This window comes from Medicago truncatula, chromosome 5 (assembly GCF_003473485.1).
Source record: "Medicago truncatula cultivar Jemalong A17 chromosome 5, MtrunA17r5.0-ANR, whole genome shotgun sequence".
NCBI classification, from domain to species: Eukaryota; Viridiplantae; Streptophyta; class Magnoliopsida; order Fabales; family Fabaceae; genus Medicago; species Medicago truncatula.
Window position 1 is genome coordinate 6,334,206 of NC_053046.1, and position 24,376 is coordinate 6,358,581.

Here is a 24,376-nt window from a genome sequence, read left to right on the forward strand (position 1 = left end):
GTGTCCGGTATCCGTGTCCTTATCCATGCTTCATAGGATACCCCCAATGGTATATGCTCCTAAACTAAATGTCTTCTAAGTGTGTGAGATCTGCCAGAGGATACCCTCCGCAATCCATTACTTTAGAAGCCGAATTGGACGGTTCAACCACAGACCTTAACTAAATTTTGGCAGTTTGATGTGATTTTCTCTGGTTTGAGCACATCATGACCTAAGGGTCTCACCGGTTTGAGCCCGGTCCGGTTTACAAAACATCAACGTTTTAATAAACATGTTAGAACATCACAAAACAGAACCAATTAAGTTCTGTTTTCTACTATAAGTTTCAGAGATTGAATCAAAACCTGCATATCTAAAAGAATACAGGTCGAATAACATGTTTGATCAACATTAAAAGATAACTATCATAGTTGTTATAGCAATAATTGTTAGACAAAGAAACTAAACAACATGCTGAAAAAGTAAAGATACTAATACTAAACTAAAAAATAAAACACTTTTTTCTTAGTTCTTGAGAATGAAAAGTGAAAATACTAGTTCTAAGCTACACAACATAATAGGGACACATTTCGTGACACTTCTTAGCCATCTCGAGGTCTGCCTCGACAACACCGACCTTTCCATCTCCAACAGGATATTCTATGGTGAATTCTGCCACTGAGAGTACTGCTTTCAAATCTTTAAGAGAAGGCCAGCCAAGAACAACATTATAAATAGAAACAGACGGTGGCGATTCAACGACGAAGTACCTGACCTTGATGGTTTTGGTATTCTCACCTTTACCAAAAGTTGTGTCCAAATCAATGTATCCTTTCACTGGTAAACCTTTTCCAAAAGTACCCTTGAGAAATCCTTGACATGGTTTGAGCATTGATTCTTGTAGTTTCATCTTCAAGAATGCGGACCAGTAAAGAATGTCCACTTTACTCATAGGGTTGACAAAGACTCTTAAAACAGAGAAGTTGTTGTTGATTTGGAGTTTGATTACCATAGGAAGAGCAACATCTGGTCCTGTGAATGTGTATTTTTTGGGTAATTGTTTGGGTATGATGTTTTCTTGTGTGATTTCGCTACCCATCTTCGGAGAGAGAGAAAGCTAGGGTTAGGTTAGGTTAGGTTGAAATCTTCTTGAATTAGGGTTCGTCGGGTTAATGAGAAAAAGAAGAGAATTGAGGTTTATTTGTTGCTATGGGATCCTATTTATACTTGAAAATAAATTAAATATATGTTCTTAAAATTGTGACAAAAGATATTCTAAAAAAGTTAAAAAATCTTTTAGAAAATATATTGACAATTTAAATAAAATATACTTTGTACTCATGAACTTAGCTCAATTAGTAAGGACAATGCATAATATATGCAAAGTTTATGGTTCAAACCCCGACCACGACAAAATACATGTCTATATAAGAATGAACATGAACTCATTTAACAAATGGTTGTTGTTAGATCACTCATTCGAGTAGCATGTGTTCCAGATAAGTCTCATGTCATATCACAATGCCAAGAAACATGGTATTATCATGACTGATCGACAAGCTGATATGATGCTCATGAAATGAACATGTGACTTACTAGGGGGTTGTAAATGGAATATATTCAAATAAGTGACTAGATGTCATAGAATCTTATATGGAGTTCATGTACACAAATCAGATATGGATATTAGTTGTTTCATCTAAATGAGTAAGACCCGTGTGATGAAAATCAGTCTTCTTATAAAAGATTAACATGGACGGTATTTTGAATACAACCAAATCAAAATTTACGGTGGTGTCATTTTTCCAAATGACTTAATTTGGAAGTTAAAAATGATATTTTGAAAGTTGGAGGCTAAAATCGCAAGTTTAAAAAAGTTAAATGACCAAAAATATAATTAAACCCTAAAACAAATTAAGCTTTCACTTAACGAAGTGGAGAAAGTAAATTAAGAACATCACTTTTATAGCCAAGTATAGGTTGAATGGATGCTCTTAAACAATTAATAGACTCTAGTGAAAGGAAAAAAGTGAGTGAGAAAATGAACAAAGAGAACTCTAGTTTCGGTTAAAAAACAAAGTATCTTCAACTTGTCCTTCAAAAAACATGTCCCTCTTAATGTTTTCAACTATCATCGCATCATCATCTCAAACTATCACATTCCTCGCACACAACTACGTTAATATATACTATCTCCGTCATTAAATATAGGATTATTTTACAAAAATTACGGAGATTAAGAAAGTTGGTTGTAGTATTAAATTTATATATAATTACTATTGTTTTTACAATTTTATCCTTAAGAGAGAGAGTTAATTTATATTTTCAACATAATATTTATTGTTGATTGAAGAAAAAGATGCAAAATAAATAAGGGTATGTTGGTAAAGAAATAATTAATATATTTGGAAATATCAAAGAGATCTTATAAAAAGGAACATATTTTTTATCAAAAGGTTCTTATAATTAGGGAAAGAGATAATAAGTAATTATCCTTTGCAAATATCTAGGCTCCCATGCCGGTGCATCATCTCAATTAAAAATAACAGTAAATACAAACTAAAATTGGAGATTCAACAAGCAACTTTACCATCATAAACTGGTTTTTATTCATATGTTGAAGGCGCATGAATTGGTTACTTAACGCTACACCGCTTAAAAGATAAAAAGTTTTTGAATGAACAAATTTATTTTTTTATTTGATTTTGTAATGCTCTTGTCTCTTCTAAAAAGATTAAAATTTGAATTTATTAGTGGCTAATTTGGTTTTTAGATGAAACAAATTCACTAAAAAATTATGAAAAGAATTACCGTTATGAAATTATAAAGAAAGATTGAGATATTAAGTTATTATACATTACATGTTTATCAAAAAAGAACTATTACATATGATTTTAATAAATTTTTTGCAATGTTATGATTAATTCACACCACGATAATCGTAATAGATAATGCAACATTCATACTAGCCGAAATTACAACATCCTTAACGTGATTGGGAACTTGACCAGACCGATATTTAAAATCTTGAGTATGGGGATCCAATTGTTTGGCTTCTTTAGTAGTTATAGATATGAATGTTGCTGAAGAATTTATGAGTGTTGGTTGCATGATAGGTGATAGAATCAATGGGCTTGTGGATGGAATATCTCTTGGGAAGTTACAATCTTATACTCGTGATTTCAGTTTATTATTCTCTTCTACCTCTTCCTCTTTTGGCAAGAGATGCCAATTGGTTAGTTTATGATTATGGGTTACTACTAAGTTTGGCTTTTAATGAAAGCATTGTGATTTTTCTTTTACTTTGGCAATTTAATTTGGTTCATGGCAGAGCATCACTCCAATTTTTAAAGTTCATGATGACACAGTAAAGACAACAAATATGAGCCCTAGATCAACAAAACACAAGTGCTGATTGAAATTGATCAACAAAGATGCTTCTCAATAGTTACTACTAGACATACGTACCAAAACATTTATGTCACTCATTATAGAGATTAGAGACATTACATACTTAAAACTAAGACACTTTTTTACATGGTTATTGAAAATTAAAACCTAAACAGTACAAGGACGCATTTCGTAACACTTCTTAGCCATCTCAAGATCTGCCCTAACAACTCCAACCTTTCCATCTCCAAGAGGATATTTCATGGTGAGACATATGCTGGTGAGAACATTACTCTCAAATCACTAAGAGTAGGCATACCAATAACAACATTATAAATAGAGTGTGAATCAACGACCAAGTACCTCACCTTGATCATCTTGGCATTCCCACCTTTTCCAAGAACATCTTTCAGAAATGCATCACACGGTTGCAGCATTGACTCTGATAGCCTCATTTTCAAGAATGCTGACATGTAGAGAATGTTAGCTTCACTTCCTGTGTTGATGAAGACTCTAGGAACGGAGAAGTTGTTGATTTGGTGTTTGATGACCATAGGAAGAAGAGCACTAGTTCCTTTGAATGCATAGTCTTTGGTTGAAAACGATATTGGCATGTTTTCTGGTTCAATAATGTCACTACCATCATCATCGTTTCTTGTTGAACTATGATCCTTTCTTCGTTTCTTCTTGCTTTTTTCCATCTTCTTTGACAGAGTTAGATTGAAACTTTAAATCCTGAAGGTGGTTTTGTTTCTTATTACTCTATAGACTCACTTTTATATACTATATGGTGGGTTACGTTGCAATCCCATTAACATGCATTGGTTGGGGCTTCTATATGGGTGGCAATAGTAGGTTGGACCAAGTTAGATTTAATTGCGACATTTTCCATGTTTGATATAAACTTACAAATTATTCCAAGTGAATTTTTTTTTAACCCTTTGGTTTTGAGGGAGAATGACCTTAGTAATGTGGAGTTCATCCGGATGGTAAATAAAATTTGAAAAATATTCTCTTTGTTCTTTTTTAATTGTTACTTTTGAATAAAAAATTTTGATTATATTCAATTGTCATTTTCAAAGTTTAATATAACATTAAATGTTGTTTTTATCAATATTACCCCTAGTTATATATTGCGGAGAGAAATTTACAAAATGACATATTACATTTTTTTGAAGGGAAAATGAGATATTACATGAATAAGATTATTATAGTAAAAATATAAATTATTTTATCAAAAGTAGTAATATTTATTGATTGTCTAAGTTTATGTAAAATGTCAAAAAGAGATAATTAAAAAGGAATAGAATAATTATTTCAATCAAAAATCAAACTACAGTTCTTCATCTTAAACACTTCGTCATGGGAAATATCATTAGGCTCAATCACTTGGTGTCAAACGAAAGTTTTTAAGTAATCTCTCACACAAACATAAATATATTTATATATAGGTCAAATGCATCTAAATGTCCTTTAAGTTTTTCATTTTCCCAAAGTCGTCCTTTAAGTTTCAAAAGTCCCAAGCAAGTCCTTTAAGTTTCAAAAGTCCCAAACAAGTCCTTTTAGTTTTTGAATCGTTTCAAACAAGTCCTTTTAGAGGATGATGGTGATGATTTAGATGATAGTAACAAAGAGCATTATTCACCATTTGTCATGCCTAAAAAGATGACTAATTTTAAGTGGGTGTTAGGAGTCAGATTTGGTACCAAAGATGAGTTCAAGGAAGCAATTACCTGAAGTAAAATATTTTCACAAGAAAGGGGGGGTTTGAATTGTGACCTGTTTAAAATTTGTCTAATAAAAATTTTCTTTTAAATTAACAATCACAATTAGTTTGTTAGTAAATAATGACAATAATAATCGTGAGGTGTGTGATTTTGAACAATAAATTAAAAGTAAGTAGGGAGAGAGAAATGACACACAAAAGTTATCGTGGTTCGCCAAACGCCGGCTACTTCCACTCCCCACACAAGTGTGAGATTATCCACTAGGTAGTTGTGTTAAGTAACGTTAACCACAACTCCTCTTTTCCTTTTTCACAAATGAGTAACCTTTACTCTTGCTAGATCCGACTGATCTTTCCTGCAATGAGTAAATCCACCTTTGTTTTTACAACCAAAAAAGACGAGTAACAATTACCCCTTGCTAGATCTTCTTGATCTTTTCTGCAACCGAGTAATTTTACCCTTTTTTTACACACTTGTTACCTACAAGCTTTTACAATCCAATAAGAAATAAAATCTTATTTGGACCAAAATACAATATTTGTAGTAAAGAAACTAAAAAGAGCTCAAAGAACAAAAGAGCAATTTAGTTCACTTGAAATAAAAAGAGAGAGCTTTGTGAATTTTTGCTTGTGAGTATATTGCTTGCTTTCTCAAAAAATTCGGTGTCTTTCCTTCAGCTGATGGCTTGATATTTATAGGCACAAAATTTCTCAAACCAATTGCTCCTTCTCTTCTCCCACGTGAGGAGCGTATGAGTCATGCAATCTCACATGTGTGGAGATAACTTGTTCTTCAAGGCCATGGTCCCACATGTTGCAAATGAACCAACCAAAACACATATTGCTTTTCTTGTATATCCACGTGTATGCTCAAATTTTATCCATTTAATCCCTTTTGAAATCAAAGCCACTTATTTGATCTTGCTTTCTTTGTGTCCCACGTGTAAGCATTTTGATGAGGAAGGTACATATATGGAAACTTACAGCTTGCATCCATTTTGTTCCTTGTTCCTCTTATAGCCAAAAGAAGATATTTGTTTGTACTTGCTTTTACCATTTGATTGGAAGTGTAGTGGTATTGGAGACAATAAAAGAGACTAGCAGCATAAAATCACTTGCAGTATGTGTGCCAACGTGTTGCTCAATTTTTGAGCAAGTATATCCAATTTTGTCCATTGTATTTTTATCCATTAATTTCTTGCTTTGTCTATTGTATGAGATACTCAAATAATTTTAGGGAACTAGTTATATCAACCTTTTTGAGCTTGAGTTCCTGCAGCTAAAAAATACTCATACAAAGATGTTAAATACAATAATATCAGAATCCATTTATAAAATAAAATTGAAATATATTTTTTCATCTTTAAAACTAAAATAGGGATTTATGAATATTTTCTCAACATTACCAACTATTCTATCTACAATAGAACTTGTTTGAAACGATTCAAAAACTAAAAGGACTTGTTTAGGACTTTTAAAACTTAAAGGACGACTTTGAAAAAAATGAAAAACTTAAAGGACATTTAGATGCATTTGACCTTATATATATAACTCTTAAAATAATTCTTAACCTATGGAAGTATGATATAACAGTAACTCAAGAAACTAACTTTATCGAGAAATACAAAAGAAAAACTCGAACCATATGAACCGCATATTCTTAAATAGTTGAAATACTTGGATCTCCATTTTTTGCTTGCATCCATAACTCTAATGTTATTCTTAAGCACCATCTACCAATATCAAGCAACTTAGCATCATATCATAGGCGAAGGCTAGCGTGGGAGAGCATATTAGGTCGCGCATGGTGCATGAGTGTGTTTAACAGTTGGATTATGATCGTCCACGGATATTATGATGCATTATACACATATGAATGCTACATCCTATTCTAGATTTTCTTCTCTCTCTCTACGCCTACCTCAGTGCCTTGTTCATTCTCCTCTCTCCATGCCAGAGTTGTTCATCATTTCCGCTGAGACTGTGTTAAACAAAAAAAAAAAAATCACCACTGAAATCATCTTTTTTTAACAAAAGGAAGAAAATACTGGATTCATCTTTGACACAAGGCTGGATTTTTTTCAACCTTTCTCTTAGAATCCATCGGTTGCGTGTCATTAACAAATATTAAAATGGGCATCTCTTCCCCTTTTCCACAAAATTCCAATTTTCACGTTTATGCACTTTTATTTTTTTCTATATGAATTTTTTTCAATAATTCAGTGTTGTCTTGTTTGATTTTTAATTACTCTTTCATGATTTTGTTCAAAAGAGTGGTGTTACATGAATAAAATATAACAAGTGGTTGAATTTTTTCCTATTTCTCAAGATTTGTAAATATTTCATCTTTTAAGACACTCAGATTGTAATTCCTCTCTTCTTCTTCTTCTTCCTCAATTTTTTTTATTGTGAATCCAACAAAATCAAGAAGCATAAAATGTAAACATGAACCCAAAAAGAAGAATCAAACAGAATGGTAAGGTTCACAATCCATCCAAAAAATGGGACACAAAAAGAAAAGTTCTGGGTGTGGATAAAATTCCTAACTACATAAAAAAATAAAAAATAAAAAATGATGAAAAAACGTTCTTCGGACGGTGAGTGCTGATGGAAAGAGAATGTAACCAGTAGTGTGAGTCCCAACAATGGAGAGAGAGTCAGAAGGATGAGACAGAATCAAAAGAAAATAGGAAGATAAAATAATTAAAATATATAGTGTATAATGTTCATGATGGTGTATTATAATCAAACGGACCAGATTACTCACTCCCCATGAGTGACCTAAGTCACTCTCCCACGCTAGCCTTCGCCCATATCATAATATAACACACTCAAGATACTTACCTACCATACATGAAAGACAGAATTTAACACACAAACACACACATAAGGTTGATTTGCATGCTGGTACAGGTGAGGTGCAATTATACTTTACTCCTCAACTACTATTCTCATTCAACTGATCGGGATCAACAATTTGAAGTCTAAAAAGACTTAAACCAACTTGTGTTGGTACAATGAATCAATAATGTTGACTTAAGATATTAAAATGTACTTTTTTTTTTAAGTTTTCATATTCAATTTTATCTTAGGTGTTAATTTTGATAGATTAATTTAACTTTTAAAAAAACATTTTGGAGTCTTAATAATACTCCAATGTATTACTTAAAGATCATTGATTATCCCTAGTAATTAATCTAAAAATAAAATATCACACACTCTACCTCTCTCCCATAATGAATATTCAATAATCTAAAAACTATTCGCATCATTTTTAATAATTGTAAAGTAAAATCAAAATTATTTCAACTTCACATTAATCAAAAGTTAAGGAAACTGGGAGAGAGAGTGAGAGAGGGAGATTTTATTAAAAATTGTGCATTCCATATTTTAGAAATTTAAAAATCTTATATTTTTAAGACAAAATTTATGGCAAAAGTTAGCATGACTCAATAAAATAAAATAAATAGTAGTATTAATACTCCCTCTGTTCCAAATTGTATGCCACTTTACAAAAAAAAATTGTCCCAAATTATATGTTACTTTACAATACCAATGAAACATTAATATTACTTTTCCTATTATATCCTTAATTATTTATTACCCCTTCTTCTTTCATTTATCTTTCTCATATCATTTATTAAGGACAATTTTGTAAAACAACTCATAATATCTCTTTCCCACGCAATATTAATTACATTTCTTAATACGTGTGAAATGCCCAAAACGTCATACAATTTGGGACGGAGGAAGTATGTTGGTGTCGTATATTTGTTTGTTTGCTTTTGTGTTGAGTCATCATAACTCATTAATTAATTAATCCCTTAAGAAAAATAACTCATTAATTAATGAGAACTAAAAGATCAATTATATGTCTTTTTATCTCCAATAATTTTAAAAAGAGAGTGTATATATTATGGCAAATTCTATGGTACACCCAACATTTTGAGTGTACCGGTACACCAAACATTAAATTAATAATTAAATTGATTGTTTTTTTAAAGAAAAAATAATTATTTTCTATCATTGACAACTATAATAATTAAATCTTATTTACCAAAAGCGTCGATGAAATAAAATTTACTTTTTTTGAATTTTTATTGCTCATAATGAAGAATATTGATTATTTTTTATGAGAAAATGTTAAAAATTTAATATAATTCATATAAACAATGAAATGATGTTTTTTTTCTCATAAGATCGTGTTTTTTAAAATATAAATAATGACAAATAACAACTTATTTCATAAAATGGTCTTTAATTTATAAATTTATGAAACAGAGTATCGGTACACCTCAATTTGTGAGGTGTACCGTAGAAGCTCCCATATATTATAATACTTTTCTTAATCTTTGTGATTATATATATATATAGAGAGAGAGAGAGAGTTTTCATTTCTTGTAAATGGAAGAATGAACTCAGTTGATTACTGAAAGGTACATGTCAAAACAACAATTTATCACAAAAATATATAGCAATATTGGTCTCAAGTCCTCAATATTTCTTATCAGAACGCGAAGAGTGAGAAAGAGGTAATTCTCATTTCTTGTAAATGGAAGAATGAACTAAGTTGATTAGCCAAAGTGAAAGGTCAAAAAGGTTGCATTTATATAACACAGGGAGAAAATTTAAATTAAACATTAAGTAATTAATTATAGGATAAATACCATTTTCGGTCCTTTTAGTTTGGCAGAATTTCCAAGTTAGTCCTTTAAGTTTCAAAAGTTTTAAATAGGTCATTTTAGTTTGAAAGAATTTCCAAGTTAGTCCTTTAAGTTTCAAAAGTTTCAAACATAAAGGACCTATTTGAAACTTTTAAAACGGTGACGGTGAAATAGTTTATCAACTGAAAGGACATATTTGAAACATTTGAAATTTAAAGGACTAACTTAGGAATTCTGACAAATTAAAAGAATCTAATTGAAACTTTCGAAACTTAAAAAGACTAATTATGTCAAACTAAAAGGACCAAAATGATATTTGACCTTAATTCTACTAATGAAACGTGAAAACTGAAAACTAACTCTACCTAACAACTGAAGTCGAACTGAATTTCTTATCTTCAATATTTATCCTATCTTTAATTTATAAAATATTTTAAAAAAGATAAATTATTTCAAATTACGATCATTTTAATACTTTGTATTATGGAGACGGAAATCAATTGAAGAGGTCCCTTGATGGTTACATATCATAAGTACACATTAATATGTTTATGGTCTCCGACTGATTTATTTTGTGTTTCAAAGTATGATGGCATTGACAAGCACAAAGACCCACCCAACCTAATGACAAATTAGGAGCAAGGAGAAGTGTGGAAGCATGAGCCAAAATTGGTCCTACATTTATTTATAATAATGTACATTAGTAAGTGAGTGTTGCTAGCATTCCTCTAGTAATAAGAGTTGGGCATAGTAGAAGAGACCATATATTCTCATAATGTAACACACTATTGTTTGAATTCACACTCTGAAAGGTATACAGTGAAATGCTGTGTATAGTGAATTTTTTCACTAATTCATCTCAAGAAGTGTCATTTAGTTACATGCTTTCTAACTCAGTAAAAATTATCCATTACCTACCTTATTTCCACAAAACCCGTAATTAAAGTGTGGACAATATTGTGTTGCCTTTGAGTCATGTTTTAACAACAACACATACTTTGGAAAATCTCGTGTTTATTTAATGTTTAATACGTCTATTTTGCGTCTGCTTTTTTTCTTTTAAGTTTTAGTTTAGAGTTTGTATTTTGAGTTTTAATCTATAGTTTAAATTTAATTTTTTTATTAAAGTATCTATCTTGTGTCATATCTTAAATTTTGAAATTTCTCGTAGTTACATATCATATCTATGTATCGTATCAAGTAAATTGACTTCATTGAAAATAACATAAAACAATGCACACTAGTCTTCTTAGTCTATTCTAAGAGGTACACATAAAAACAAGAACCATATACAACAAAGGACATTGTTGAAACAACAATTGGGTTATAGTCAGCAATGCAAATTGTGAAGAATGGTTGTTGTCTCCCTTTGTATGAACAAAAACGAGGAGCAGGAGCGGTTTAGGGATCAAAAGTTGAAAAGTATGAATACGAGTGGGGAAGGAAATGGGTACCACAAACAATCTCACCCTCTATGTCAGACAAGATAAAATTAACTTTGATTTCAGCTTCATCACCAAGCACCGTCCATATTCAACTCATACTATCATCTACATTAAATCACTTTTCACACCCCACTTCTTAATTATTGTCTTTGAATTTGAAATAATTTTAAGGTAGAGCCCACATAGGATCTAAGGGGTGGGTTGATGTTGTCTCAATCTTAAGTGGTTGGCTTAGGCCATTCCATTTGAAACATTACCACTAGGGAAGCACGTGGAGAGAAGAAAAAAATTATGAAGCCTTGGCGGTGATTTTTACAAACAACACATGAAATGGAGAGATAGATAGATGACAAGGTTTAAATTGTTTGGTTGAGAATTAACCATGAAAGGATCGATGGATGTGGCATATGCGGCGCAGCAGTTACCGTTTGGGGGTGTATTCTTTTTCTCCATAATCTTGGTGGATGCATTTATTGAATGTTTTTAACCTAACTTCATGTATATTATTTTAGGATAATGTTTGATGTACACTCTATTTAGATGTGTAACATTTTGAGAAAGAAAGAGATAGAAGAGAGTAATGTGATAAATATAATAAGTTTGAGATGTGATATATATTGAATAAAAAGTGTTTATTGTACAATATCAAACAAAGTTAAAAGAAAATTTGATACCAAAAAATTGGTCCTCCTACTACCTTAATCTCTAGCTCCAAGTATAAGTGACAATGTAATACTCTTTCCGATCCTATTTATAAGAGGAAGTTGACTTTTTAGATACATTGAATAATGTATGTATCTAATCAAGAACCTAAACCAAATACATAAATTATTTAATGTATCTAAAAAGTAAATTGTCTTTTGTAAATAGGACTGGAGGGAGTATCAAATTAGCCAAAAAAAAAACTTATTGAGGGTTTGCCAAAACATAAACACCATGGTCCAAATTGCATAACAATGCACAAAACCAAAAACCACAAAATTACAAATACACGTATCAAAAAACCTTAAACTAGGAGATATTAATGACACTAAAGTTAGAAATAAGGGAAATGTTAATATATGTCATATGGACACATGTTAGTTTATTAAAAGAATAAATTATTCATTTGAAATTGGATCAATTTATTTCTCATAAAATTGAAAATTAAATTTTCTCAATAAATACTTTTTATTTCTAAAATTCTTAACATAATAATATTACCTTAAAAATAATTTGAATCCCACAAATCAAATCCATCTTTCTTTGATTACTTTTTTCGGAGAGTTCCCTTCAATATTCGTGCATGTCAAATAAGGAATGCAATTTATTTTGTCTAAACAAAAGTGAAAGTTTTAAGTCCATATAGTTAGTAAGCATTCAATTCATATTTCACAAGAATTTGAATTTCACTACCGATCCAAGCACTTTATTGCCCTTAGGAGTTTTTCATGACACCCTAGTGAATAGTGAGGCCATAAACTCAACTGGTCCAAAGTTTTCATGTACAAAAAAAAAAAAAAAATCCTACCAAAACAAAGTGCAAATCAAATCCTACCAAACAGAGTATAAATCAAATAAAAACGCATCCTCCTTTTCCCTTCACAAAAAGATTTGCACTAGTGTAAATGAGATGCTCCCTCAAATGCTTACAAAACAAGCAAAGACAAAACACTGACCAAAAATATATGCAATATCAACTTCATATTGCATTAGTGTATTACCCAACAAACTAGAGTGGCATATGTTCAACGTTAAAGCGAAGAAGGTGCGAAGAAATTGACATGTAAACAACAAAATTAAAGAGTGGTAACATGAAATCCTCGTCGTACGGAACCCTTGAAGTTGGGGCTTGTTTAGGGCCCAATCACGTGGTCCATCTTTGTTCCATTGTCACCGACTTTCAATTCCAGATTTGCCCTTATTCCGTTTTTCTTAATTACCCTCAAACAAATGTACTTGTTGTCATGCTGAATTTGAATTCACATTTGAGGCTTGCAAGTAGCCAGAAGCAACGATCAAACAATAAACAATTTTCATGTAAAATTATGATACTATTAAAAAAATCATTTTGAGTCCAACAACAATGTGCCTCGATCTATTGCCTATTATTATTTTTGTGTCAGTTTTATCTACCTGCAAATCCATACACGCATTGCATGCATATCCTATTATCCTTTTCCAAATTCCAATAAAATTTGATCTTCAGAAAAAAAGATGAAAAATCACGTATCTCTGTCATATATAACATTGAAATTTGAAATCACACAGAAAAGAATCACCTTCACTCATACTCATACACGCATTGCATTTGATGCTTTTCATTTTTTCACATTCTCTTCCATAGTTCCATTCCATCAAGTGGTGATGAAACGACACATAAAATCAGTTTAGCTGGTAACAAAACGACAACACCTGTATCTCCTAGCCTGGCATTGGATCATAATAACACAATCCTGTGCTGTCCTACATTAAACGTATAGGTATATCTAAATGTATGCACTTTCACACGTGCACCTGGTTACTTAGAAATTTGATCCATTTCCAGCTAAAACAATTCATAATAGAGTAAACTGAAACAAGTATAGAAAATCACACTAGTGTAGTGTAGATCATAAACAATACCAATATATATTCAACCGTTGATCATTTATTTATTTATTATGAACTTTACTATAATTTTGTAGTGTATATATAAAAAGGACAAGATGATCTTAAACATGTAAAAAACCTTTTCAAACTATTTTGTGCACATTGTTCCTAGTACAACCCAATTCCTGGTCTTTTTAGACACCAAAAAGGGAAAACCAAAACCTAAGATCATAAAAATTAAAATTAAAATTAGAATAAAAGAACAAAAAAGAAAAATGTTTTGATCTCATTCCAACTTTCAAGGATGAGAAACTGATTGAGCCAGTTTCTCAATCTTTTCAACAAGCTCCGGCGACAGCTTCTTAACTGGTTTCCTTTCCTTCTCAGGTCGAAAATCGAATCCTAGAGCTTCGGATACTTCTTCGGAGCTCCACCCAGCTTTTCGAAGTGAATCCGAAAACCGATCCGCTTTTAATAACAAAGCATCCAACAACGCTTGATTATCCAACATCACCATTTCCCCTTCAAAAAAACCACAAGCCGAAACTTGAACCATTTCGGTTATATCCGGTTCACTCCACCCACCCGCTTTCAAAACCGACCCGATTTTATCAATATATTCATCAACCCAACCGGGAATAACAGACCGTGGTGGAATATCAAAAAACCTCTCCGGCGAAGTAGATTCCGACGACAACGAGTTTCTCCGGCGACGATCCGTGGCAGCTTCTGTCCAAAATTCCACCCACCTCGGCGTCCTTCCTCCGGTGTCGAGACTCCTTCGTGAAAATGCCGTTGAAGAACCCGCGGATTTCTCGCTAACAGAACGTTGCTTCATGAGAATTTTCGGATCGGATTCGGATCTTCGAAATAAAGACTCACGTTGAAAGAAATCTGAAAGATCGAAACCGCAACAGAAGATTCTATTTTCATCGACGTAGAAAATCGGATTTCCGGCGAGTGAAGGATTTGAAGGAATGTAGCAATGGTTGAAGATAGGAATCAGTAACGGAGCTTTCTTCAAAGCATTTCTCGCAATTTTCAGTGCTTTCTCCGGTTCAGAAGGTCTTAATCCCCAAGATTTCGACCAGAACGCGTTTCTCGCGATCTGAAACGAGATTGCGGCAATTGGAAGATCAAGTGAGGCGCGGAGACGGAGGCGAGCGGCGGTGGATCGCCAGTCAGGGAATCCAGGTCCGACGGGGATGCCGGCGGCGAGAATTGCACGGAGGTCCGGTGGGAAAACGAAACTGAACTCAGCTTCTGCACGTGCGAATTCTGCGTCGGAGAGACCAGGTTGGACTTGGACACCGGAGTTATGGAGCTGAGTTATGACTTTATCTACTACTGAAGAGAATGAGAATAAACAGTTACGTTCTGAGGAGGAGGAAGAGGTAGAAGATGAAGCGGCTCGAGCTGATAAGCGGCGTAGACCGGCTATGTGAGCCGGGTTTAAACCGGTCATTCTCCGGTCTACGTCGACCATTTTTAATGTGTTTGTTGTTTTGGGTGTATCAGGAAGGTGAAGGTGAATGGTGCGTTTTGTGGAGTTTGAGACAGAGACAGAGAGGGACTTTTGCTTGTACACAAGCTTCTTTATTTATAGCATCAAAAAGTGTGCGGTCTACTCTTGATTTTTTTTGGTGATTCTTTATTACTCCATTGTTTTCATTTTACTCATTTCTCCTTCACCTTTTGTTATAGTGTGAATGAACTCTTTAGCTTAAGTGGTAAATTTATAAGAGTAGTGATATATGCATAATTATTAGTGATTAATTTTTTTTTTTATTAGTCGAAAACAATAGAGAGAATAATAATATAATGTGAGTACGAGAAAAAAAATTGTCATAAAGTGATCGTAAAAATATCATCTTTTAATTTATAAATCAATCATTTCTTTCAACTTAATTGAGGGTCATGATGAATTCAATTTTGAAAATATATCGCTGTTAATTCTTTCTTTTTTGGTACAGCATTGGTGTTAATTCTATTAAAAGAATTTTGACATTCATTTCAACTTTATCCATCTCAATTATTTTTTATAGAATACACAATTCACACCAAAATAGATATAGTAAGTGTATACGTGAGAATAAACTTGATCAAGTTGGACTTTTCAAAATTTAAGTTTGATATGGTTTAAATTAGGGCTTGTTCTCAGGTGTACAAGTCTTTCCTTGTCGATGAGTGAAAAGTCAACAATTACCACAATTACATGGTATGCTGCCCTATACGTATATTATTCTCTCCACATAAACTCTTCTTCTCTCTTCTGCCTCCATCGTCAATGCTTCAAAGACCATGGAACAATAAAACTTGAAAGCGATTAAGTCAAAAAAAGTCTAGATGTCAAATACCAAGAGAGGAGAGAATAGAGAAATCGAGATGAAAAAAAAAAAGTATTTAGTGTTTTTAATGGATGATAATAATCCGAATTTCACCATTCAACAGTTAAACATTAAAACTGAGACTCGCTCAGAGTAAAAGACCTATCAAACTCTCTCACTCCATACTAAGCCCAAGTTTTATCGCATTTTTAAAAGCATGCATGTAATGTATTTATATGATTTAACATATGCTTAAATGTTTCAAAAACATCTTATGCGTTTCTTTAAAAAAAAAAGTTTGACATTATATGCTAGGTTTTAAGCTCATGTCAAACGACCTATTTAAACCTATATGTGAGTATTTCATTTAAATAAATAAAAAATAAATGGAAGCAAGAAAAACAAACAAAAAGAGTTAAATGCTCAAGAAAAATAGACAGTCTCATAACAAAAAGTTAGTTACAAAGAAAATGATGAATTATGACAAGAATTAAAGAAAAGAGAATAAGTACAAAATAGATGAAAACCAGAATGTGAAAAACAAGCACTTGATTTTACAAATTGCAAAGCATGACATGATATTATGATCAATATAGACAACAACTGTTGAACAACGGCTCCTTCAAGAAACAATTGTCCTTTCATCAACGGTAATTAGAAGATTAGATTATGTTTTTTTAACCACAAAAGCTTCTCATGCGGGACAATTTACTTTCTGCTTAGGGCAGTCCTATAATCTTTTTTACTTAATTAGTATTTAATTCTACCCACGCTCAATTAACTTATGCTTTGTTTTTCTCAGTGACGATGTAGTGATTTTACTTTACTATATATTATATTAGATCATTCTATAGCTTGGTTAAATGTTGATTCCATATTACTATTATCATTTATCAGTCACTATTTAGAGATGTAAGTTACTAATTGATTACACTCTAATTATCATAAAAAAAAATTATTGTTATTATTAGTACTTAGTAGAATTATGCGTGACCAATGTTTGGCCCACGAGCAATCATGCATTTGTTTGGCAACGGATTCAAAAGCTAAGCACATAATCATAATAGCACATTGTTGTTGTGCTTTAACGTTAATCTCCCTCTTATCTTTCTTTATTTTCCTCATTTTTTTTTCTTTCTTTCCGTCATTTGAAAAGAAGAAAAATAATAACAGTTAGTTATGTCCATATCCAACTAGTTTATCCGTTGAAAAAAAAACAATTATAGCTTAGGTGTCTTTCAAGCAGATTGAATGTATGTACATGGATGAAATTATATAGATAGTTGTCCTCCCATCCCAAAATATCAATATCTTCTTTACACAATTATACATGGATTAAATTACTAGTAAGTTTTGCATTGTTAATTCCAAATTCTAATAATGCAAATTTTACTTTACAAAGAATGCTATGCTTTATAATTGGCGCCAATATTCTGGTCTCCCTGCACCAAAAATTATAATGAAGCATTTTTTCTTTACAAAACACCAACAAAAAAAAAATTATGCCTATAATATAATATTATAATCTTTGCTAAATTCAACCAATATGCTTTACAAAGATTTAATCATTTTCTAACAAAAGAAAATTTTAATTTTATTATTATTAAAAAGTGTTAATTAGTGCTAGCTTCACGAGTTAGCTTCTCTATTTATATGAGTGTAAAGATAATCGGTCTCCGTCTACAAATATGTGGATTTAAACTGCACAATTCAGTGTTCAATTAATTCAATCCATGCGGACCAAATTTTAATGGACAAAAATATCGTCAAAACTCGTGTGGTTGTGGGTTATAAGTGATGGTTTCCCAACCTGTGCTCAAATTAGATTGGTTTATTTTCTTCTTTTAATATCTATGTCAAAACAAACCCGACCTCTATTAATTCGAATATCAATTTCGTATAATTCAAAATGATCACATAAAATTCAAACGAAGTAGCTATATTTTATTATTTATTCTTTTATTTCACATTATATTCTTAAAAATATGTTATGTTGATATATTTTTATTCTATAAAGTTTGATCAAGTCTTCTTAACTTTTTTTAGAGGATTTTTTTTTTATATTATTTGAAATAAGTTTCTTTACTATTTTTAAAAATAACAACATGATCAAGCTCCTCTTGATCGATATGGTTTGATATAAATCAATCCCAATTTATTACAGGTCAGGATCCTTCCGTAAAAATAGAGACACCCTAACACATGATTACATCCCTAACTCTTCCACCGTTTTGCATAACTCCACCTACCTAAAAGCATCAGTGAGAAGTTAGCATCACTCAACCTCTTGGTCTCTTCATTAATGTGATGTTTCTTCCCCAAGCAACAATGCATTTTTGGATTTGGAGGTTAGGCACGGGGGTAACCCCAAACTCAACTATAATCCATAACTATCACGTCTCTGGAGGACGAGGTTGTGCAATCACGTGGGCCTACATTTTTTTAATCTCCAAAATTTTCAAATGATATTCAAATTAATTTTATATACTGTCTTGTAAAATGTTTAAAGTACAATAACGAATATAGGTAATTTTAAAAAATATGATTAAATTGTCATTGTGAGCTTAGCTCAGTTGGTTGGACAATGCATAAAATATACAAGGTACAGGGTTCAAACCCTGGCCACTACAAAAAAAATAAATATATGATTAAAGTAATATATATATATATATATATATATATATATATATATATATATATATATATATATATATGATTAAAGTCAAATATTTTTTTTATGATGAGGCGATTATTATTGATTAATGACCGCGTATATAAATTAAACTCAATATTTATTTAATATATGAATCCTCAAAAGTATATACTCAATCGCTCTATTATTTCTAAATTTTCTTTCAAAAAATTATTTCTAAATTTTTACTTTTTTACAATTTTTGTTTATCCTTCATTCCTAAATTTGTTCTTTTTTGGCACAAAAATTAATCTAAAAATACCACATGAAAACAAATTGTTTGTTAGGCTATATTAGTTATTTTTATCAGTTATTCTTTAATTTTAAATTATTTTACACTTGTTTGATAATAAATTATTGGATTTGTGTTATTGTAGTCTTTAGGTTTCTAAGTTAGTAGTTTAATCTATTATAGTACTCGATAAACAATTATATAAAAATGCATGGAGTATCAAAATTTCTTGCAAGGCTCTTGTCATAAAAAATAAAATAAAAAAATAAAAAAAAAGATTTCTTGCAAGGTTTAGTCTTTGCTCTACTATATACTACTACTACATTACCAAACTTCCAAAGAATTGACAGTAACTTTAGGTAATTATATTGTTTCTCCAAGCAGTACCCGAAGTTAGGGGAATCCTATAAAATGGGCTTGAAAATAGATACAGAATTATTTAACCACTGCCTAATCCCTATTATGCTAAGAAAGCCGGCATTTGACATTTCTTTTTGTTATTTTTCAATTTTTTGATAACATCTTTTTGTTATTTTTCTTTTGCACCATTAGATAAGATAGATGCACATGAAGATGGTGACATCCTACAGGCACTTGTGACCATTTTTATGATGGCCGCCCCAAGTGTGAGCATTTTAGCCTATGCCACTATATGGTTGAGTTTTTATCAAGAACAACAAGTAGAAAATAACACTTGTACTTACTGTCTATATGAGGGAGCAGCATCAACCGTTTATTGGACATTAAAGTCATAATTAATCAAGACTGTATAACCCCACTAGTTAAACTTAAGCTAAAGCAAAATAGAAAAAAAAATAAGAGGAAATTTGGTCCCTTACTAAATGAACGATTCAATCCCTAATTTGTTTAAGTGCAATTTTGCCCCTCCTATTTTGACTGAATCGGAATTTTAACTCCCTATTTTAAAACTCTGGAATTTTACCACCCCTAGTTTAATGATTTTCGAAATTTTGGCCCCCTTATTTTAAAAATTGGAATTTTACCCCTTCAATTTAAAAAATTTCAGGTGTTGGCTGATGTGGCTTAAATAATATTAAAAAAATATCCACTTATTTAAATTATTTATATGAAATATTCTGAATTAAAAAAAAAAGATAAAAAAATAATAAATAAAAAATGTAACTTAAAATAATAATAATAATAATAATAATTTTCCTTATATTTCATTCAAAATATCATTTTTCTTATATTTGCGTACAAAAATCATTTCTTCCTTTTTTAATGTATTTTTTTTCGTTTATTCTCATTTTTTTTTTCCTACGTTTTATCTCTATTTTCCAGTATTTTTCAGATTTTTTTTTTTGCATCTTATGGTATTTTTTAAAGTTTTTTTTTTCGATTAAAAAAAAAAATTATTTTAGTATTTTTCTGTATTATATGGTAATTTTTAAAGTTTTTTTCATTTTTTTTTTAAAAAATATTTAAATTTTGTAATTAAAAAATAGTTAATTTTAATAATTAATTAGGTGGATAATATTTTAAAATCCATATTATCATTACCACATCAGCCAAAATGCACTCTAATGTGGTGGGAGGCAAAATTCCGAAAAACATTAAATTGGAGGGTAATATTCCGAATTTTAAAATAGGGAAGGTAAAATCCAGATTCAGTCAAAATAGGGGGGGCAAAACTGCACTTAAGTCTAATAATTAAAAATAAAAATCATTTGGTCCCTAACAATAATTTAAAAAGAGAAAATTTGATCTAACTTTTAGAAATATATATATATTATGTTTTTAATAATATAAAATAATCTTAAAGAACACATTGTACCAAAAAAAATCTCTAAGAACACTTATTTTAGTACGGATATACTACATATTGCTTTAAACTTTAAAGCACAAATATAATATAGATTTAAGCCCCCTCAAAGACATCTGTCACGTGATATGTTGGCTGTTGGCATTGCATTATACTTGGACGGACCATTTTCATGAATTGATTTTAATATTTGCCAAATTGCGATATGATTATTATTTGGTTGCTAAAGATGAAATTGGGTCAACCAAATTGCATTATATATTACTCTATCAATGTAACAGCTTGAATACGGAAGATAATCATATACTTTATCTGTACAAAATAAAACCTTCCGTAATATAACCTAAAGTCCAAACCCACACATGAATTCGTATTAATAGTTTAGAAGCAACTTCAACTACACTCATTATTCTATGTGAAGAATAGGACTTTGTTGGACTTTTGAATGGTTTTTTACATTACATGCATTATTTTTCACACTTGCTTTTGAAAGAAAAGCTGTGAACCACCATTTCTGATTTTGTTTCTTCACAAAATTAAAAGACTTTTTTTCAACTTATGGTTGACTAATCATAATTAATTTGTGGATGACGACCCACATACAGCTTTCAAATAATATTCAATTACTAATATTTTGTTAATTTGAGTGAAACAATACTCAGATACTTAAATAATTTATATTTGAGAGTTTTTCAGTGGAAAAAAAATTAACAATATGATATTTACAAAATCTCAAATTATAGACCATTGGCTCAAGCAACTTGTGGTTATTGTACCTACTATATGATTTTCTTGTTCCACATCAATCACCCATCATCATCTACTCTAAGAACAAGTCATCATTGTATATAGCAACAAATTATGTCTTTCTTAAAAGAATAAAGGTATCTTGAAATTGACTGTCATGTGGTTCGTAACAAAGTGCAAGTAGGAATTTTGCTTTTACCTCCAATATCATCTAAGGAACAAGTTGGAGACGAGACATATTGACAAAGTAATTGCATCTAGGACCTTCAACACCTTGCATTACAAGCTATGAATGATTGACATACATTCTAACTTGAGGGGGGTTTTAATCGTAAGGACAAGAAAGAATAGAAGTGTTGCTTGTAATACAAGTTAGTTGATAACGGTTTTGTGCGTTAGTTATAATTGATAACAAACTCTAGAGAAATCACAACATTTATAAATAGGATCTTAGTCTTTTTAATATTGATGTTCCCTCCATTTTCTTCATTCATGGATCTCAAACTTAACTTTTCACATCGACAAAGACGATTAGTCATTAGTGAGATCAATAATAAATCTCAATGTTATTCATGATATGAAAATACTTGCCAAATAATTGAAAGGTATGGATAAGGTTGATTTTGATAATGACTTTATCTCAACAAAGGATTTTTTTTTTTATTTTGAAATAAGGATATTATTGTTGGACATGAATTTCTTGTGGTTACATCTATAATTCACAAATGTATAAATTGAAAAGAAAAAAAAAACATAATACTTTTTTTAAAATATAAGACATTACAACTTTCAAGTTAGATGTGTTCTTAAATTTGTTTAGAATGAGTTTTGTTTTTGTCCTCCCGCTATATATTTTCTCTTTTTTGATCAATCAGTTTTCTTTTTATTGCTTAAACAAAACTACAAAGAATGCTTTGAGGAAAGCATGGACCAAATATTACATGTTCACTAACCTTATCGTAAGCTACAAAAGAAGAAATGTATAAGGAAAGGCCAACAATTTGTGGTTGAGTAAGTAAGGAACCAATATGAGATTCTCCATGCTATACAAGTAGTGGGAAAGATTCATGATATCCTCAAGCCACATTGGTCAATGACATATTCCAAAATGGCTGTTTAGCTCTCATGTTGTATTGTCCTCCTAAATTTTGACACACCTTGTGTTAAAATTCAGACTTTAGTTATCTTAACGAATTTCTTTAGCCTATAACAAAACAAAATACATGATATCCATTGTATATTTGGTGAACATGTAATCAATGTTACATAAAAAGACACATACAAGTTACAGGACATTCATATACTATATGACACAAATACGGGGACAAAAAAAAAATATTAAAATGATGACACATCACAACTATCATAATACAACACAAAATTATTAATTAAAACGGCGTGTCTTAAATCAAAATAAACAAACAATATTGGCTCAAGCTTATAAGCTCGTCTGATAAAATAAGCTCTGTTCGGTAATAGTTTTTACCACGAGCTTATAAACTATTTTTCAGACGCTATTCTAAGTAGCGTTTGAGCTTATAGCTTATAACTTATCACTTTTTTCTTCCATTATTGTTTTATGTAAAATCCTTTATTACCCTTTTTAATTTATTATTATTTATATGTATTAAATGTAGCCATAAAGATTAAAATAATAAAAGCAATAATTTTGGGATATTTTTTCAGGGTATTACTAAGTACAATTGTCCTTTTTTTTTTACGATAACTATTTAGTTATTTTTTTATAATCATCCATTTTTTTATTTTTTTGAAAGATAATCATCCATTATTTTGTTTTTTAGAGAAATCGTCCATCGTTGAAAATACATATAGATGGTATCTAATATTCCATATAGAGACACACTTAATTGACAATAAATAAAAAAATAACATCCTGTCAAGAAAATAGAAAAAGTGTTGCTACATTTAGTTTTTTTTTTTTTTTTGAGAGATTTTATTTTTATTGTTGAGGAGGTGTTATGTTGAGCTTTGTTATGTTCAAAATATTTTTAGTGCAATGTTATGTTTATTTTTTCTGAAGTATAAAATTGAAATAAAATCATCCATACTTTAATTTTTTATAAAGTATAAAAATCGAAATAGAATAAATTTAAAAATAAAATTTTAGCAAAACATTAATTTAATAATATATAAAATATTTATTAAACTGATAAATTTAAATTGCTAAGTATATATATATATATATATATATATATTAAAAAATAATTTAGATAAACTTTAATATAAATTAAGAATGTCTTTTTTTTGTCATTTTACATTTATCAGCTAGTTGAACCGCTAATTTTACCAAACACTTTAATTAGCTTATCAGCTATAAGTCATCAGCTATCCGTTATAAGATAGCAGTCATCAGTTATCAACTATAACCTATCAATTATCCGCTATTTTTATCCAACAGAGCCATCGTAAAGTTAAGAGGCTAAATGTGGCTGCCCGAAAAGAAATGAATGGCACAACACCGAATATTGTGTTTTTTTATATTGCCTATTTTAATACCTCGTCTAAAATATATGGGTTATTTGAGGTAGTAAGTCTTATATTTATATATGTTAGGGCCAAATAGAGAGAAAATTATTGTTTAAAAATTAAATTGATGGTTTATTTCAAATGTATCAACCAGTGGCCTCTTAGTCAAAAGATTAAAAAAAAAAAAAAAAAAAAAAGGAAGTCTCCTGAATGATGTGAATGTGCATTAATATTCAGATTGAAGAAAAGGAGAGGTAAAATTTGAAACAAAATAGATTGAACACCACAAAATAGAGATATCATATATGCCCCCAATCAAGAGTACTATTTTTC

At 30.6% G+C, this 24,376-nt stretch overlaps 3 protein-coding genes across 3 annotated transcripts; all 3 read right to left on the reverse strand.

Annotated features, from left to right (window-relative positions):
- Nucleotides 1-390: 390 nt before the first annotated feature.
- Nucleotides 391-1,172, reverse strand: LOC112422215 (uncharacterized). Its single transcript, XM_024785145.2, has one exon. It carries the CDS (start codon nucleotides 1,076-1,078, stop codon nucleotides 545-547), a length of 534 nt encoding a protein of 177 aa, XP_024640913.1. The 5' UTR covers nucleotides 1,079-1,172; the 3' UTR covers nucleotides 391-544.
- A 2,261-nt stretch (nucleotides 1,173-3,433) lies between these two features.
- LOC112421752 (uncharacterized) lies at nucleotides 3,434-4,240 on the reverse strand. The gene has a single exon (XM_024783313.2). It carries the CDS (start codon nucleotides 4,068-4,070, stop codon nucleotides 3,630-3,632), a length of 441 nt encoding a protein of 146 aa, XP_024639081.1. The 5' UTR covers nucleotides 4,071-4,240; the 3' UTR covers nucleotides 3,434-3,629.
- Nucleotides 4,241-13,813: 9,573 nt separating this feature from the next.
- On the reverse strand, nucleotides 13,814-15,331 carry LOC11410931 (uncharacterized). Its single transcript, XM_003611696.4, has one exon. The coding sequence runs from the start codon at nucleotides 15,259-15,261 to the stop codon at nucleotides 14,074-14,076; it is 1,188 nt and encodes a 395-aa protein (XP_003611744.1). The 5' UTR covers nucleotides 15,262-15,331; the 3' UTR covers nucleotides 13,814-14,073.
- Nucleotides 15,332-24,376: the final 9,045 nt, after the last annotated feature.